The following is a 19,718-nucleotide window of genomic DNA, read 5'->3' on the forward strand; positions in this document are numbered from 1 at the left end:
GCTGGAAAGGCGGCTGCCTGACGGAATCCCTGAGCCTCGGGTTCTCCGCCCTCGCCTCTCATTCCCACGCCCACACTGGCCCTGTTCACCCCCTCACAAAGTGACCACGTGCCAAGAGCTCCTGAAAGCTCAAAAGGTCACCGCGCCCAGTCTCTGAGGCGTTCCTTTCCATCTCCGTCTCCTAAAGGCGGTCGGAGACCGGAGCTTAAACCCCAAATACCAGACCCCCGAAAAGCGAACAGGGAGCGTGTTTCATCTTCCAAGCCCCTGGCGAGCACCCGAGAGGACAAGCAACTTTCGCCCCTACTTCTCGGTCTTTGCCTCCGCCACTCTCGCGTTGGAAGGAGTCGCGGGGCCAGGAAGGCGGGAGAGGGCTCGCAGCTGGAGGAGCCCAGACAGCCGCCCAGGGGGTGGGAGGAGACCCCGGCGCTCGGCGGCCGCGCCCCCCGCCCCGCCCCGCCCCGCGTGCCGGGAGCGTCCCCGCCTTGGCGCGCCGCGCCCTCGCCGTGTCCGCTCCAGGTCCCGGCGGGCGCGAGGGGAGGGGACAGGAGAGAGAGGAGGGCCGGGCGGCGGAGGGGAGGAGGCGCTGCGTGCCTCGCCTGCCAAAGGCAGATCCGCCCCTCCGCGCGCGAGCTACAGCGCCCCGCGCGCGGCCACAGCGCTCCGCCCGAGCCGCCGCCAGAGAGCCGCGGGAAGCGGGGCTGCACGGGCGGCGGCGCCGCGCGTCCTCCCGGAGCCCTCCGCCTGCTGCCGGCCCCTGCTTTCCCTCCCGCGTCGGGCCCGGGGGCTCCGCGGCTGTTAGGGACCGCGGCGAAGAGGGAAGGACGGTCTTGCGTGCCGTGGATGCTCCGCCCGGGAGAGACAGCAAGTTGTGAGTGCGCCCCGGCGCCGGGAGAGAAGGTGGCCGCCGCCCGCCAGCCATGTGAGTCCCGCGCGCGGCTGCCCCGGGGCGCGGGCTCCGCTCCTTTTTTCTCCGGACGCCGGAGTTGGGCTGCTCCCGGGCTCCGGACTTCCTGAGCTGGGCTGCCGGCCGGCTCTCCCTGCCCGCCGCGTCCGCTGCTGGCGTCTGCCTCCGGGGGGTGCTGCCTGCCCATCCTCATCCGCTCCCTCCGCGCGGGGCCGGCTGGAAAACGCCCCTCTGCCGCTTTGGGGGTTGAGGGATCCTTGTGTGTCTTCGGGGTGGAGTGGGGGAGGCCTTTGCCGGGGGCTGGCTAACCCCGGGGCGCCTTGCCCCAGCGCGAGGTGAGGGCGGTCTCCACCCCACGTCCCCGTGCCACCCGTCTTCCCCAGCCTCAGGGCCCAGCAGACCAACTTCAGCCGCTAATGCTGATGCTGACCGCAGTTGACAAGATTAAAAAAAAACAAAAAAACAAGTAGCCGGAACTCCCCTGGAGTGACACACTGGGGTGGAAATGGGGTGGTGGGTGGGAAGGAAAGGGCAGGGGCGAGGGTTGGGAAGGGAGGGGGTGCGTGACGTTAAGCTGGAGTAAAAAGAGCCCTGGGGATGGAACTGGGGTGCGTGGCTCTGGGCTTCTGCATTCTCTCTGAAAAGTGTGGGAAGTGGTTCTGGAACTCTTTCTGAGAGGGAAGGAGGTATGGAAGTGAATGCACGTGGAATCACTAGAATGACTGGGGTTCGATGTAGAGTCCTGGCAGGTATGGATTCTTTTTCAGATTAGACAGTGACACTCGTTCAGCGGTAGAGATGGTTCCAATAATTTAATTGGAGGCCGTGAATCAAAACTGCAGGTATGAAAATAAGCCGTATGCAGGCTTTCTTTCGTTGACGCTAGAAGATAGTTGAGATTGAAGGCATTCACAAACGCTACTGAATGAGGACTGGGGATGCCTAATAGTCCCATCCATTCTGTATGCCTGGGCAGTGTGTAATTGTGATCCTAATTATTTTGTTCGGGCTCGTGCAGAGTGTTAATGCACCTAAAGGGACACAGAGAAGTTGCGACAAGTTATGAGCATGAACTTGCAAGCCAAATGAACAAACCACGGTATGGTTCCTCTTATTATAACATTCGGAATTATGTTTACTGCCGGTAAATATGCTACATTACTTTTAATGTGAGTATATGAAATGAATTCACTGGCTTGGCAAGTAGAAGTCATGCATTTCTTTAAGTGCATGAGTTAATTTGGGGACATTTATAGGAGATAAAGACATGAAAAAGGTTTGAGCCAGTCTGACAACATTTGAATTACGGAGAAGTTTATAGAGAGAAGGGATTCTTCTCACTTTTGAAGTATGGAGGCATCTTTGACTGTTTATTAATTGAAAGTTGTAGACCAACTGAATCGGTGTTAATCGCGTTTCTAAAAACATTTAACTTTTAATATTTCTTATGGTTTTACCAGGGACCATCTTCCTTACTGCACAGGATGGGAAGTTGATGCCCAGTAAGACTGAAGATCCGTTCTGTTAATAGACACTCTCCCATCACAGAACTGTGGATTACCTGTGGGTCCCCGGTGGTTTCACACCTTCACTCCCTCCTGCAGACCCAGAACACTTACTTTGGGTGCTCTTTGCCCCGTCTGGTGAAAGATGGCATCCAGTCTGACTTGCACCGGGGTCATCTGGGCTTTGCTCTCGTTTCTTTGTGCTGCCACCTCCTGCGTGGGGTTCTTCATGCCTTACTGGCTCTGGGGATCTCAGCTGGGCAAGCCTGTGTCCTTCGGTACTTTCCGGAGGTGCTCGTATCCCGTGCACGATGAGAGTCGGCAGACGATGGTGATGGTGGAGGAATGTGGGCGCTACGCCTCCTTCCAGGGCATCCCCAGCGCAGAATGGAGGATTTCTACCATCGTGACAGGCCTGGGCTGTGGCCTGCTCCTGCTTGTGGCGCTCACCGCCCTCATGGGCTGCTGTGTGTCGGAGCTCATCTCCCGGACAGTGGGAAGAGTGGCTGGAGGAATTCAGTTTCTGGGGGGTAAGTGACTTCGCTAAATTTACATTGTTTACTGGAACCCCAAAGCAATATTGCAAGTTGTGTTCCAGTTATCTATTGAGATTATGGTAATTGACCCTTGGAACGCTCAGGGGACATAGGCTCTGGGGACAGATTGCCAAAGTCAAAGATGCTTTACAACTTCAGGAGCTCTTAATTTCTGTACATCCTTAAACATGTACATCATTGGCCTGCTCAGTACCACGTCTGTGAGGCAGTAATGTCTAGGTTGTTTATAATGTAGTCCAGGAGACGGTTTGGATTTTATAGCTGCTGGCTCTTTATGATCAACAACAAGCAATTACAGTATCTGTGTCTTTCTGGAATCCTCAGGTCTTAGGAGATGAACACTTCATAGAAAAGTAGAAAAGGTTTTTGCTTCAACATTGTCATCATAAGCCTTTTATCCTTTTTGGTGGATGTAAAATTGAGCCCTGCCCCATCTTAAACTATATTTCTAAATAAATGATTACTGTTTTAAATGAGAGATCAGTTTTACATGAACAACTATGAATTTAACTGTGCCACAAAGATAGGCTTCTGTACCTTGTTAGGGCTGAACTTCTCCCAGTGCTTTTGCTGTGAAGGAGAAAAAAAAAAAAAAAGAGTATTTAGCAAGTGATGTGTGTTTGTTTCAAAGGGACTGGCCAGTCTCACTAACACTAGAAAAGATTTGATTTTTACTTGGGTTGCCTCCAACAAGTATTGCTTCAATATCTCTGGTCATATGGTTTTAATTATACTTCATGTATTTTCTGCTGTGCCTTTCACCTCCATTTTTCAACCTGACGGGCTGAACTCGTGTGATTTATAGTCTGCCTTGGTGAAATAGGACAACCTCTGTAGATAGTACAGAGTTCAAGAAAACAGGAAGCCAGGAAAACATATAAAATGTATTCGTAACTTCATTACAAAGTAAAAGTCTGTTGCTCTTTCATTGGGTGTTTTCTCATGGTCTTCGCTGAAAAATGCAGGAGAAGAAAAAACATTAAAAATGGAGAGTTCTGGAGTAGAGTCTATATTGGAGAAACCCCAACAGATGATTTCAGATGATTTAATATAAAACCTTCAAGTAACATTTTGGGTCAGAAAATTCTTGTGCTAAAAATTCAAGTGGCTGAAAGTTTTGCGTTTCTGAGTCAGAGATATGTTGTTTGCAGTTCTTGATTTCCTTACCAGATGTAACTTTGTTCTCATCTGTTTTTTCCCACTGGTCTTGCATCCCACTCTGCCCTAGGAGGCAAGCTGTGGGACTTACTATCCTTCCTCTACTGCTTCACTGTTCAGCATTGAGCACAAGTCTTGCGTGTGATGTGTGGATTCCTACAGAAAGACAGTACAGTAAAGCTATTAGGCAGTATAATGAGGTTTTTGTAGAGAGTGGAAATACAAACCCAGAGTTAAAAACTTGTTGATACCACAGATTTGAAGAATAGGACTAATGCCAGGAATATTTTAAAGGTTTTTTTTCTTTAAGAATAAACTTGATTTGCTGTTTGTGTTTCACTTGGCTCAGGAGAAATACTGGGGCGGTTTCTTTTTCTCCTCTTCTGGTAAATATTCCTTTTCCTTTTCTTCTTCGTTTTAGGGCAGGGACTACTGTTATTTCTGGCAGAACAGGAAAGTGCTTACAAAGAGAAATCAGTTTTTATTGATTACCTTTAAACGTATAATGAAGGAAGGCAACAGGAAGTAAATCTGAGACTGGTGAGATTTATAGATTTGAGGGAATTATAAAGAGCTAAATGTTCTACTTTACATAAAACTCAAGGGGAAAGGCCATTGGGGAAGTTATGTATACTTTTTAAAGGACTGTTTTTTCCTTAGTATATGCTTTTCATGAACTCTGGTTTGGTAAGAGTTACTGACATTGAGCTGAAGATATGGGTTATTATTAGCATTTCTCAAATCCTGGCAGAAAATAATTCTGAATGTAAAACCTAAGAGGGCTTTTCTGATTCGAACCTTTTGAGGGCCCGAGTAAGTAAATACATCCCATTACCCAAGATAGTAGTCATTTTAGAATTAAAAAATAACTTGAATTACGGAAAAGGTTTTGAAAAATCTGCCATTAAACATTACCATTTAGTGATAGACCAGTTGACCAAAAAAATGCTTCAGAAAGAATTACTCCTGTTGTTCATTTCATAATTGTTTGAGTTTTTATTCATAAGAAAAAGTGGTAAATAATTTTATTTTATGAAAGTTTTCATAAAATGGGTGGGTTTCATAAAGACTGCAAAATACCAAACCACTGGGTTCTATGAATTCCGTCAATGGCCATGCTTCCGAAATACAGTCAAAGTGCAGGGCACTCTGCTATAAGGCGGATTCTTCTACTAAAAATGATTCACCCAGAAAGGTTATGTTTAGCTAAAGTTAGGATTGCTCCAGAACAACAGGAAACAGGATAATGGCAAAGTACAGAGGCATCCTGCTTAAACATGCCTGCTGTGTCTGGAGTTTGCACATATGGTGTAACATCAGGCAGTAAAACCCCTGCAGTACTTTGGAACTAGTTAAAGGACAAAGTGTCAACCTTCATTTTGAATTGTCTTGCTGTGGTTGGTTAGAGGTCAAAATGTCACCTGTAAACGGGTGGAACAACACAGAATGGGACTGTTGTCCATGGACATTTACTACCTATAAAAGAAACACTTCAAGGAATCAATGACTTCTGCCTTTCTTGTGGTAACTTGAGCATAAACTTTAATTGCCACCATCTCCATCTTATATTTGAAGTCATGTCTTGGTCATAATTTTTAAAAACCAGCCTGGGTTGAGTTTTACCCTCAATTGAATTTTTAAAAGGCATGTAGAAAGCCTTTGAGAAGTATCACGTGTAATAAAAATGTTACCATGCAGAGATTATGATAATGGTGTTATGAGAAAATAGAGGTTGTAATGTTGTTTTTGTTTGTGGAACACAAAATCATGTGCTTTCAAATACTGTTGTAGTCATTAAGTACTTTAACAGAATTTTTGAAACTTCATACCAAACTTTTGACGTACGTGTTAGTAAAATACCTTATTTACATGCTCTGTAAGTGAAGCATGTAAGAACGCCGTAAAGACATATTGAGACTGTCTTAAGTTCTGCCCACTGGTGCTTGCAATTGTCAGGGTCTGAATTTGTAGATTTCATCTTTGGGAACTACTGGCGCTCTAACGACGGGGTATGGAAAAGAGTCCCAAATTGGTATTATTCCACATTTAGTTGGGATGTGAGTCACATATATGTGTAAAATGAGTGTAGAGTACTAATCACTGGCAAACAACTACCTTCCCAGTGTAGATACTGCTCTGTCCTGAGAAGCCAGGGGAGACCCATCTCCTCAACTAATTGATGGTTACGTGCTGCTCAAGACGGTAATGATGACAAAGTGTTTCTTAGAGCATCCCTGTCTCTGTGCTGAAAGCATCGTTGCCTCTCCAGAGTCCCCTCACTGTAGGGCTCCACCTGGGCTGTCTTTCATCCCTTTGGGTGAGGGCTTGGGACTTCTCCTCCCCTTGCTGCACTTTGAACCTGACCTGACATATGGTGTGTCCCATCGTGCTTTCCTTCATATCCAGGCTCCGTCAAGTGACAGCTGAGGAATAAGATAAGTAAGTGTTGGCGTATTAATGGGCATGGTGGCTTTTTAGTGACAGTGTCTTAACTGAAAGAAGTTGCTCTAATTTCAAGAAATCGAGCCATTTCTTGGGCCAGCTGGGGGGGCAGGCAGAACTCTCTTTGTTCCTCTTTAAATTGCGCCTCACAGATCACAAACCCCTCCTGTTTCCTTCAGCTTCCTCTAACCTTACAATATAAAGTCCAGGCAAGCGGCCTTGAGTTCTGAGCCAGTGGTTCTCAAACTTTAGCATGCATCGGAGTCACACTCAGGACTTTTTAAAACAGATTCTTGGAGCCCACCCAGGGCGGCTCCCTGACTAGTAGGTTTTGGGGGGTTGGCCAGGGGAGTTGATAATGTGTATTTCTAACAAGTTCCCAGGTGATGCTGGTTCTGAGACCACCGCCTTGAGAACCCTGCTCTAAGTTCATCATTTTGTATTTTTTAAGATGTGACTTCTGGTAGATGGCTTACATTCAGAATTTAGTTAATGTTTAGTTTTTATCATGATCTTATTTACACCTCTCTGACTGGACTGTAAAAAGACCCCATCTCTGTGGTTTGGTATTGACTGAACACATCGATCTATCCTGGTCTTTTTTTTTTTTTTTTTTTGTGGTGCGCGGACCTCTCATTATTGTGGCCTCTCCAGCTGCAGAGCAAGGCTCCGGACGCGCAGGCTCAGCGGCCATGGCTCACGGGCCCAGCCGCTCCGCGGCATGTGGGATCTTCCCGGACCAGGGCACGAACCCATGTCCCCTGCATCGGCAGGCGGACTCTCAACCACTGCGCCACCAGGGAAGCCCATGTCCTGGTTTTTGACACAGAAAATTATCCTGGAATTTTCTCTCTTAATACATATTATATATACATCATAATGATCATTTATATATTATATATGTATTCTTTTATTTATCATTGCCCTATACCAGAAACAAGATTTGACAGATGGAGAACTCAAAATAAGACCGTAATACATCCTCTGTAGTTCTCAGGCAGTGGATTTGCGGTAAGGAATTGGCTAACTGAAAGACGTAAAGATCTTACTGCAGATCACAGAGATGGGCCAAGACAGTTCTTGGTCCCAACTCCCTAAAGCCACGTGTATCTTGGAAAAGCCAGAATGATTAGGCCAGGAGGGCACTCAGGAACCAGCCACTCTGAGCTTCTGTTCCTAAGCAGGATCGTACTTAAATCAGCTTTGACTAAGAAGTCATGGTCTTAAGCATCTCTAGGGAAGAAGATGATGCTGACTGACAGTACTTTCTAGGACCACAGCCCACATCTTCCATCACACTCAGACGTCCCAGGCACACTGATACGACAGAGAGCAAACTTGAGATGGAGACAGTGCAAGGGTGTGAGTGGGGCTTGGCAGCCAGGAAGAAGGGAAAGGGAGATGCAGTGTAGACAGCTCAAACGAACAGCACAGATAGCATCTACTCCGAGCTCGGGATTTGTTAAAGGCAGGGATGCTGATGAATTAACTGATGTTTTATATGTTTTATATGTTTATATCTAATAAGGTTTTAAAATTAAATTTCCAAGTAGTCATTGTCACCAGTTTTATTTATTTATTTTTTAAAATATACTTCCCCACCACCCCAGAAGAACTTGTTTTTTGTCTTACTTTGGAAAGTGTTTCATTGTTTTCAGACTTTTCTGTGAAGCTTCCAAGTTCTCCACATCAGTAATTGACATCAGAATTCAGCGCAATATTCTTTTAGTTCTCTAGTGGGCCTGAAAGTTACCTGACAATTTATTCCACTGGAGAATCCAAAGCCCTGCCCCAGAGTGTGTGATTTGGTAGGTCTGGCGGGGGGTGGGGGGGGTGGGCAAGGGAAGCACTTTTAACAAACTCTCCAACAGTTCTAGACATAGATGGTCTATGGATCACATTTTGAGAAACATGAACAATTTTATTCACTCAAAACCTTATGTGTTACTGGTGTGGGAGCACAGACTTCTGTAAAGCTAAGTCTGGATTATTAGTCTCTTTCTGTGATTGTTGTTTGGGGGATGATGTGATATAAGCAGCAGATAGCAGAATTAGCGTAGGAACAGAGCAGTTTATAACTGTGTTTTCCTTTATATTAGTGGCCTTAGATGTTACTGGGATGGTCAGGCCTGTGTATACACCCAGAAAGGGGAAGAACCAAATCTTTTCCGTGCTTCACTTAGATGAAGATGGTATTTCTGCCTATGACTCCAATTGCAAATTACAGACCTGCTCTCATTGCCAGTGCTGTGTTTTGTGTCATTCACCCTGTATCAGTGAGCTGTGGCTGGTTCCTGTTCAGGTAGAGTGTGCCCAAATCCTTGGCTTCTTTTCTGCCAAGTATACTCAGTTTTTTATTTTCTGTTATTAGCTTTGACTTCCAAGATTGTATCTCTGAAGTAAAACATAATAATGATACTAAATCTTAAAAATGGAGGAGTAAGGAGTTGTCCATTGAACTTGGGCATATCATATTAGCAGCTCCGATAGACTTTTTCCCTAGGATTATTTAGATTTTTTTTTTTTCCCGCAGGGTTCAAATCTTCATTTACTTTATGTGGAGTAGAGTCTTTCTAAGAGAATCATTTGATTTTTTTCCCCTTTTAAAAAAATTTTATTTATTTTTAATTGAAGTATAGTTGATTTACAATGTTGTGTTAGTTTCTGGTGTACAGCAAGGTGACTCAGTTTTATATATATACATCCTTTTTCATCTTGTTTTCCATTATGGTTGATTACAGGATGTTGAATATAGTTCCCTGTGCTATACAGTAGGACCGTGTTGTCCATCCATTCTGTACATAATAGTTTGCATCTGCTAATCCCAAACTTCCAATCCTTCCCTCTCCCACCCTCTTCCCCGCCCTCTGCCTTGGCAACCACAAGTCTTTTCTCCATGTCTGTGAGTCGATTTCCGTTTCATAGGTAGTTTCATTTGTGCCATAGTTTAGGAGAATCGTTTGATTTTTAACTTGCTTCCCTTTGTTGCCACCATCTAACACAGCTGTAGCCTGATCCTTCTGAGGCCAGGGTCCGTCTGGACTGGTTAACTTCACTAAGACATAGATTGCAGATTGGCTCGTTGCCTTGTAAAAAACGTATTTTCAGTTACAAGGAAAACCAACTGAGGCATGTGAATTCACAACCAATTCTAAAACAAAAACTTTAAACGCACACTCAAGAGAGCTTTACCTCATTCTGTGTAGGTAGCATCACGAAATGCATCCAGTTTGCTCTCTGAACAAACTCATCACTGTTACACTGTCGGTACACTGTTACACTGTCGGTACACTGTTACACTGTTACACTTGAGCTCTGCAGCTACCTCCAGCTTGGCAAGGGTGTCTTGTTGTGTGTGTTGCTTATAATCAGAAAGAAAAACAGCATTAAGTTCAAAACTTTTATTCCTGGAGGTCATTGAAATTCATCCTTTTGTTTTCATGAGGCATCACCCTCAAGTGTGTTCTGGGGAGCGCTGGCTCCGGAGGGAGTACCAGTAGGTATTGAAAAAGCAGAATCATCTTGGGAACAAGTAGATTGGAGAAACACTTGGTTATGGAAAGTTAATAAATTTCATTACAGCAGAACTTCACAGAGCCTGGAGTATGTCAATGCTTATACCAATCTCCTGGGGGCTTGGGGAAGGTATAGCATTAAGTGTAGTGTTAAGTGTTTCCCTAACTAATTTGGAACTGGCTCCCTGAAGGGACCAGTGATCCTTGGAACGTATTCAGTTCTCATTTCTTTCACCCCAGTGAGGCAGGTAATTTGTTCTCTCTCTCTCTCTCTCTCTCTCTCTTTTTTAAACAGCTGTGAACACTGAATTTTAGAGAGCGACACCCAGAGTTATCCCATTAGTTACATGTTGAGCTGTGAACGCTGTCATCATAATATTAAAGTGTTAATTGAAATTCCACCTTGTATTATATGTAGAATTCAGAATTTCTGACCATGATGAATAGTAAGTCTCTTAACATAGGTGAATATTTTTATTGTTCCTTTGGTCCCCAGTTTCTGTTTGTAGTACCATAGAACCACTTGAAGTAATATGACATAGCAACTTTTTGCCAATTCCCAAAACAGGTTAATGTTAATAAGGTAACATGCAGTAGAGAGGCCATTAGGGGAGAATGCCAAAACCTCCAACCAAAGCAAATATGCTGTCTTTAAAAAATTATGTGACAGAAGAATTTATCTCTCATTAATACACGCTGGCCATACACGCTGGCCAAGTTTTCTAGTGTAAGTTCCCTAGTGTAAGTTCCCCATTGTTAGAAGCCCTTGTAGTAATCTTTTAAGACTGAAGATAATGTTAATTTTAGAGGACACACTTCTTTTCTTTTTAAAATTGAAGTATAGATGATTTACAATGTTGTGTTAATTTCTGCTGTACAGCAAAGTGATTGACACACACACACACACACGTTCTTTTTTATATTCTTTTCCATTATGGTTTATCACAGGATATTGAATACAGTTCCCTGTGCTATACAGTAGGACCTTGTTGTTTATCTCTTCTGTGTATAATGGTTTGCATCTGCTCACCCCAAACTCCCACTCCATCCCTCCCCCACCCCCTACCCTTGAGAACCACAGGTCTGTTCTCTATGTCTGTGAGTCTGTTTCTGTTTTGTAGGTAGGTTCATTTGGTGAGGACACACTTCTTAAATAACAAAACCAAGGACCTTGTGTCTCTCTTTAGAAACGAAGGATAATGTTCTACTTTGTCAACCTTGATCAATAAAATATTATGACAGAAACACAGAGAGTTCTAGCTAGATCCCTCTAAAGGAGTCTGGTGATTTCCCAGGGACTGTTGAATGGTCATTTTTAGAAGATCACGAGGTTGGATTCATACCCCAATACCCCAGTGTTGGTGCGTTGATATTGCTGACTAATTATTGGGGAATCGAGTTATCCTTTCTTTTCTTTATATGATAGACATCGTACCAGTTAGTGATTTTCTTTTAGAATTCATAAAGCTCAAGTGTTAATGTAAGGTCCAGAACTGACCTGCTTATAACTTCAGTGAATAATTTACCTTCCGTGCACCTCATTTTCAGTAATCAGGCAACATCAGATACCATGATGTACTAAAACACATATAAAAATATTGTTGGATAAAAAGAAAGTACCATTTTATGGTTCTTTTTTTCTTGTATGTCCTATCTCTTCAAATAGAACAAGAACTAAGATTTACATTTTGCTTCTATCCCTACGGTGACTAGAATAGTAAATGACATCTTGTATATTCGATTAATACTTGATATATTAGTTTTAATTATTTATTAGCAACATTTTTATTTGAAAAGTGTGACCTTGTTATTCTGTACCTCACAGGACTATTTCAAAGAAGAAATAAAATGTCACAAATGTGAAGACACTTAAAGCAATGACCCCTTAACTGATGTCCCTGTGTAATGTCAGTCTTTTGATAAAAGTGTTCCATAGTCATATATGTTGAAAAGATGTTGCATAATTCTGCATCTCTGTCTTCAAGCACATTTTGAAACCTCTGAATGAACTGTATTATCTGCAATAAAGAAACAAGCTGCTGTGGTCTGAATGTTTGTGACACCTCCAAAATTCATTTGTTGAAATCCTAATGTCAAATGGGATGGTATTAGGAGGTGATGGCTTTGGGAAATGATTAGGTCCTGAAGGTGGAGCCCTCATGAATGAGATTAATGCCTTTATAAAAGAAGTTTGAGACAGCATCCTTGCCCCTTCTGCCATGTGAGGATACAAGGAGAAGAGAACCCTCACCCTACCACCCTGACACCGTCATCTTAGACTTCCGGCTTCCAGAACTGGGAGAAATAAATTTCTGTTGTTTCTAAGCCACCTTGTCTGTGGTATTTTGTCATTGCAGCTCGAATGGACCAAGCGACCAGCTTAATTTGTTTAGCACTGTGTTTCACAAACTTATTTGGGAATGGCAGCGTCCTACTTAACCTGTTACAGGCAACAGCATCTTTTTGAGTCAATGGCCAGCACAACAAACTTGAGGAAATGCTGAGTTAAAATATGTTATAAATGCAGGGAGTTAGTGTTTATGGACATTCAGCAGTATTTATTGAGTGCCTACTATCTGTCAGATACCATGCTGGGTGCTGGGATACAAGTTGAGACGAGGTCCCTGCTATAGCGGAGCTCACAGCCTTCTGGAGGAAACCAACATGCGAAGTATAGTCACAACCCAAAGGGCTCGTGATGCAGACACCCACTCCGTTGCATACAGTGATCGGCTGGTGAGGCTCGTCCAGCTGCCAAGTGAGATGCTCACCAGCCTCGCACGGCGCGCCAGTCATTCTCCGGCATCGCAGGAGACTGCATTTCCCAGAAGCCTCGACACCTGGCATCTGGGTAGATGCAGCCAGTGGGAGGCACTCTTGGAGGATGGGAGGCTGTCCGGGAGAAGCCAGGGTATCTCTCCCTCTCTAGCTCTCCCTTGGGCAGAATCTCCGGCAGCAGTAGTCCCTCCTTCTGGAAAGCCCAGCCCTTCCCGGTCCCAGCTCCCATCAGGAGCCACTGTCGTGATCCTCCCCTAGTCACATGGTCCGGTTCTTCTAGTCGTCAGTAATGCCATCTTCCCCCCAACATCGCTCCAGTCTCATGGATGGTAGCAGTTTTCTGCTGATGCCAGTTTCTGGGTCGCCTCTTTAACTCCTGTCTGGCGTTTTAGCTCTTCTGTCATCTGTGTAACCAATTTCCTGTATTATATTAAATCCTCTGGGTTTGAAATACTTAGGATGGTTTCTGCTTTCCTGGACCCTGGCTAAAATACAACATATAATTCAAATTCCTACCTTAGCCAAGTGGCAGATTACGTCATACTGTGAACTTTTGGGGGGGGGTTTGGTGAATAGGCATAAATCTCAGATGTTTAAAAATGCCCAGGGTCCATTGAAGTGTGCATAAAATGCTGTAGGAGCACAGGAAAGGGAGGGACCTTGTGTCTGGAGGGGTTTCGAAAGGCTTCATAGCAGAGGTGCTATTGAGCTGAGTCAGAAGGATGAGCAGAGGCTCCCTGGGATTTCGAGCAGGAGAAATGTCAAATTCTCAAAGCCAAGGAGTTGTAAAAAGATCTGATGGGAATTCAGGGAATGGCAGCGTACTCTAAGGTAGGGGGCAGAGGTGATGTGACAGAGGATCAGGTCTGAAGGTCCCTGTTCATATTCTATGGTAAGAAGTCTACACTTAACTAAAGTTAAATGAAGTTTTTCAGTGGTTATGGGTGAAATTGACTTAGGAACTATATAATCCAGTAGCAAGTGAGGAGTAAAGACTGATTTGGGGAAACGACAAAACCAGGGAAGGCAGCAAGAGGCTTGTTACAGCAGGCTTGGCCAGAGATGGTGAGAACCTCATCGAAGCTGTGGGAATACAGAGAAAACGATTTTGAAGACATTTCTGAGATAGAGGCAAACGGGCTTTGCTGCTCCTATTTTTAGATGAATAGATGAGGAAATGAATGATGTCTCAGTAATTTTATATTTCTGTGTATATAAAAAACCAGGCATTTTTCCCTAGTTCCTCAGAAAATTGGAAAACAAACAAGAAAACATAAATTATAGCAGCTCTGTTTTGATTTACAGAGTGAAACGTTTAAAAAAGTAATAGACATTGTTACCACAGCATGTAGATGTAACTTACTGTATAAAATTACAATGTAGACATCTTTAATTTTATAACTGTTTAACATTCACCTGTGTGCAAATGAGGGTTACTGATGTAGGCTCAGCACACCTGGGGGCTTCTAAGAGGAGCATTCTTGATGACACCTAAAGTGACTCTCAGTGTCGTGTCATTGAACTTCACTGGCTTCTCACAAACAGATATTTTCCTTTTCGCTCCCTAAAAGTGCAGGAAATAATAAGTGTGCAAATACATAAACATAAGGAGATGTAAGATTGATTTTATACATCTTATTTTCATAGAAAATTTGACATTTTCAATTATACCTTTATTTTATCTATAAAGAATAAGTGTTATTGTCAGCATGTTTGTAATTGAACATTGCTGTCCATTACTTGTGGTACAGGAATCTTTTAGTTAGGAGACCTAATTGATTCCTGTCATAGCTTATGTTAGTCATGTTACAGCTGCGTAGTAAGGCAGAGCAAGAAAGGAAACTGGTTATCCCTTGGTTATTACCTATGAGTTAATATTATCAGTGATTATTATTTATGTGCCATGAGTCATTTGCATTAAAGGCCATGAAACATGAAATGTCCTTGTGTCATTCCATTGTAAGTTACAGTTTCCATATGTTTGTCGAGCAAATCTTTGAAAAAAAGAAGTGTGCCTTTAAGCTCTAAAATAGTAAGATTCTGTGATGAAATCCAGTCCTCATTTGATATACTCCTCCTCGGTGAGAGTTGCTGTGTATGAGGCATGACTTTCTTAGTGTTTGTTTATCTCTACTTCTGAGCCCCAGAGTTTTCCTAAAACTCATGCCCCAGTGTTACCTTATGACCAGATTGCCCAGTTGGTCCTCTCTGCAGCGTATGAACGTGCCTTCCGTATGGGTACCAGATTGTAGCTGATGATGTTGGGAGGAACTGGGCACACCTGGGCAGGCCAGGATTCCCTACGGGACCATGGCATTCCACTGTGCACATGGCTGGAAAGGGGGACATAGGTTCATGGTCAAAGTCGGTATAGCCTTTTCTCACTCCTGGCCACAGTCGGCTCCCCGTAACAATCCAAGCTCCCCGTACTATTTCTCCCCCTCCACATATGTGCACCGTTGTCTTGGATGTGGATGTAGGATCTCCCATGTTCTCTTCATGTCTAGATTGGACCTACAATGGAGTCATTGTATTCTACAGTTGAGTGTGCGGTAGGACATCGTTTTTGCTGCTGTTCATGTGTGTTGTATGTTTGTTTTGTTTTTAGGGGTTGCATTACCTGATTTAAATAGGAAATTATAATCCTTAGGTATTCAGGCAATTCTTTGATAATCTCTGTAGTCACCTTGCCTCATAAACCACGCCTTCTGCGGGTGTCCTACTGCTCATAACCACAGCCTCCTTCTAGGAGGTGCACAGACAGGGCTTGCCAAGTCACGTTGATTGTGTTTCCACCCTATGTTTTGTATCTTTTGAGTTGGCCAGAAAGTTTGGAAAGATGTTACAGAAAAACCCAAATGAACTTTTTGGCCAACCCAGTACATTTGTCTCTTCCATTTCCCAGAGTCTAAGGAGGGGACAGCAAAGCCCAAGCACTCCAGGTGAGACTTTATCTTATTGAGGGACTTTGAGGGTAGGGAAAATAAGGAAATCAAGGCAGAGCCAATCCTTGCTTTATCAAGGTAAAGCAAGATGGGAGGAGAAGAAAAGTGATCCTGCCGCTGCTTAGACAAGGAGGTCATGTGACTCCCCAACAAATGCGGAAGGATTTTACGAAGGAATTTGATCAGTAGTGAGACATTCCGGAGCTCCTGTTGTCCCTATACCTGGCCCTTCTGACTTTTTCGATCAATCGGCAGTGCTAGGACCCAGGAGAAAGGACTCAGGGTGTGCAGCCGAGTTTGGCTAAGGCTGGCAGCAGCTGCCCTGCTTGGCAGCCTACTCAATCCATACATCTCACAGGGTCTGGAGGATATCCACCAAAGAACATCTCCTGAATCCACAGTTTGTGGTTCTGGGTTGGGGGGACTTCAGGGTGGAAGGTTAGGTGGGCAGTTGGCAACATGGGCACAGAGCTCATGAGAGAGACCAGGGTTAAATGTATACATTTATAGTGTCTTTGAGAACCTTCTATGAGAAAGTATTACTTCAGTCACTCTTCAAAAGACATGGGGGCTTCCCTGGTGGCGCAGTGGTTGAGAGTCCGCCTGCCAATGCAGGGGACACGGGCTCGAGCCCTGGTCCGGGAAGATCCTACATGCCGCGGAGCAACTAAGCCCGTGTGCCACAACTACGGAGCCTGTGCTCTAGAGCCCATGAGCCACAGCTACGGAGCCTGCACTCTAGAGCCTACGAGCCACAACTACTGAAGCCCACACGCCTAGGGCCCATGCTCCGCAACAAGAGAAGCCACCGCAGTGAGAAGCCCACGCACTTCAACAAAGAGTGGCCCTCGCTCGCTGCAACTAGAGAAAGCCCACGCACAGCAACGAAGACCCAACACAGCCATAAATAAATAAATAAATAAAATAAAATAAAATAAATAAATAAGACATGGGGGGGCTTCCCTGGTGGCGCAGTGGTTGAGAATCCGCCTGCCAATGCAGGGGACACGGGTTTGATCCCTGGTCCGGGAAGATACACATGCTGTGGAGCAGCTAAGCCCGTGTGCCACAACTACTGAGCCTGTGTGCTGCAACTACTGAAGCCGGTGCGCCTAGAGCCCATGCTCTGCAACAAAAGAAGCCTGCGCACCGCAATGAAGACCCAACACAGCCAAAAAAAAAAAAAAAAAAGACATGGCTTTTATATCCTGACACTTTCTTTTGCCATTTGACTGTCCTGGTTGGAAGGGAAGCTCCTGGCTGTGTCTGACTCAATCATTTTTTATTTATTTTTTTTGATGTGGACCACTTTTTTTAAAAGTCTTTATTGAGTTTGTTACAATAGTGCTTCTGTTTTATGTTTTGGTTTTTTGGCCCCAAGGCATGTGAGAGCTTAGCTCCCCGACCAGGGATCGAACCTGCACCCCTTGCATTGGAAGGCGAAGTCCTAACCAGTGGACCACCAGGGAAGCCCCTCAATCATCAGTTCTAAGCTTGCCCTTGGACAGTGACAGCTGCTCAACAGCTCCTCTGCTGGTGGACCAGGGTTACGGAGAAGTTTGTGCTTTGTAGGAATAGATTTTATTTTCCGGGAATAGATGGAAGAACACTCAAGGTAGGAACAAAAATCACACTGCATGATGTTCACTAACATAAAGGCACCTTGAGGAAGGAAGAGGCTAGAAATGTAGTGAAAAAGCAGAGGTGTGAAGGATGAATATTTTAACTTAAAAAAAATTTGGGGGTCTCATGCATAAAGATGGCATTCTATTTTGATTGCCTGGCGGAAGAAAGTTGGTTAGTTCATTTATCTCATCCACCCACTGGTGGCTATCCTGATTATAGGCTCCTGGTCGGGCACCATTTAAAATTCACTTTGGCTGCCTGTGACCTTGGTGCCCAGCAGGTTTCACGAAATTACACAGCAGTGAGCTCTTCTTCTCTGTGTGGCGCCATTTTACGTACATTTGACTTCAGTGTAATTTCAGACAGGCGTGCTTTGTGTGGTGTGGTTTTACCATAATCATCTTGCAGTCCACTTAGAGCAGATCTGGAAATCTGAATCTGATGAGACTTTAAGATGGTGGAAAATATTGGAGGAGGGAAATGTTTTCATTTCTCCATACTTTCGCTATTTAGCTTGTGAGGCTTGTAATTTGTGGCTGATTGTTTTTGTAGCATTACTTATAGCCTAGGATTAGAATAACAGAAGTTTTCCCCACATGGGATGCTTCAGAATTTTGCATGCAATCAGATTGCAGAAGAAACTGTTTCTGTAAGACTGTAAGTAAAATGAAATGTTCATACTTTTTTGTTCTTGTGTTTACGTTTTTCTCTGGCTTTGTGTTGTTGTGTAAAGCCAAGTGAACACAGGATCTGGACAGACAGGGTTGAATTCTGCCACTCATCAGCTTTGTGGCCCTGGGAAAGCAACTCACTCAGCCTCCGTTCCTTCACCTGTTACTAATAGTAATACTAATTCATTGGGTTTTTGTGAAGTTTACATATGTGTAAGTCATGTAATATCAGGCCTGAAAAGGTAGCTTGCCAGCAAATGGTGGCCATTACCAATCGTTTATTTGACTTAAAAGTTTACACTTCAACTTAAAAAGTTAATAAGCTTCGTTCATTACACAAATATTTATTGCATCCCTGCTCTCTGTTAGGCAGCGTTCTAGATATGAGGGTAACATAATGAATAGAAGCAAACCCAGAAAGAGCTATAAAGAGCGAAAATAACTTTGATTATACTCTTGTCTCCTTTTAATTTGCTGTTGCACTCTGCTGCCTTTCCCAAACTAAGTTTTGAACTAGTGATCGTCTTATCTGCAGGTGCCTTATACTCAGGACCTGGCAAACTCCCCTTGTCACTAGCTGTATCCGACCCCTGTGGATCATAATTTGAGATGCAATCTGAATAGATATTCTCAACATCTGGACAAGTGTTTTTTGTTTGCTTGTTTGTTTTAGCTCGTGTTCCCACGTTGTGGGTTTTCTCCATCTCGGTGGTATTTTTCTGTACTATCTTTAGGTTTCGTGAGGTTTCTCCCTTCAACCCTCTATCTCTCCTCGGACGCACCCCGACGTATTCACAGCCTGATTACTACCTGTCCATGTTTTTATCCTTTTCAAATAACCACAGAGACCAACTGAAAGGAAAATTAGTTCTTTAGAGTTCCAGGTCAACTAATGTTAGCTACTTTTAATGCATCATTTTATAATATACACAACACTTTTGTGCAGATTTCCCTATTGAATCTTAAAATCCTGCTGCAGCTTCGTGCTGCGAGAAACAAAAGAAGTAAGTATAATACAAGGTTGTGACCTCAAGGAGTTTATAAATTCATGGCTTTGGTCACTGGACTTTCCCTCAGAAAAATGTCATTGATATTCTACCAACAGCCAGCTTCAGTATTGTGTTCTACAGCTAGATCGTTATTTTATCTTCACGGAATGAACCTTGCCAGTGATACTTGCAGTAATATGTTGCAGTGATGTTCTCTAAGATTAAAGCTCAATTCAGGGGGTTTGGAGCTTTCATTTCTGATCCTGGGGGGAACTGAGCAAAATAAAAGGAAAATATCTTTGATGCTTGTATATGATTCTTTGAAAACTGTACCAAGTACATTATAAGAGAAAGATAAAATGTATTTTGAAATTGAGGCTAGAGAAGAACAGGGTAAAACAGTCATTTATTTTGATATCAGGGGCTGGCCTGTAGAAGGATGAGAAATTTTATTGTCTTGAATGTATTATGAGAAAGTTAATGTAATATGTAGCTGTATGTAATTGGACCATGTTACTACGATAGTCATGACCTCTGAGTGACCATTTAAAAAGCTATTAATTATGAAAAAGCCATTAATTAAAAAGGCATTAAATTGTGTTCCAATTTAGTGTCATGGTGCCCT

At 43.8% G+C, this 19,718-nt stretch overlaps 1 protein-coding gene across 3 annotated transcripts in view; it reads left to right on the forward strand.

Annotated features, from left to right (window-relative positions):
- The first annotated feature begins 609 nt into the window (after window positions 1–609).
- Window positions 610–19,718, forward strand: part of LHFPL6 (LHFPL tetraspan subfamily member 6) — a 256,613-nt gene continuing 237,504 nt past the window's right edge. For 2 of the 3 annotated variants that reach the window (XM_029209910.1, XM_029209908.1), the window contains exons 1-2: window positions 610–922; window positions 2,368–2,942. In XM_029209910.1, coding sequence (XP_029065743.1) covers window positions 2,558–2,942 — 385 coding nt within the window. In that variant the 5' untranslated portion in view covers window positions 610–922; window positions 2,368–2,557. The remainder of the gene's footprint in view (window positions 923–2,367; window positions 2,943–19,718) is intronic. The other variant, XM_029209909.1, reaches the window with a different exon arrangement.

The sequence above is a fragment of the Monodon monoceros genome, unplaced genomic scaffold (assembly GCF_005190385.1).
Source record: "Monodon monoceros isolate NGI ecotype Baffin Bay Population unplaced genomic scaffold, NGI_Narwhal_1 Super_Scaffold_8, whole genome shotgun sequence".
NCBI classification, from domain to species: domain Eukaryota; kingdom Metazoa; phylum Chordata; class Mammalia; order Artiodactyla; family Monodontidae; genus Monodon; species Monodon monoceros.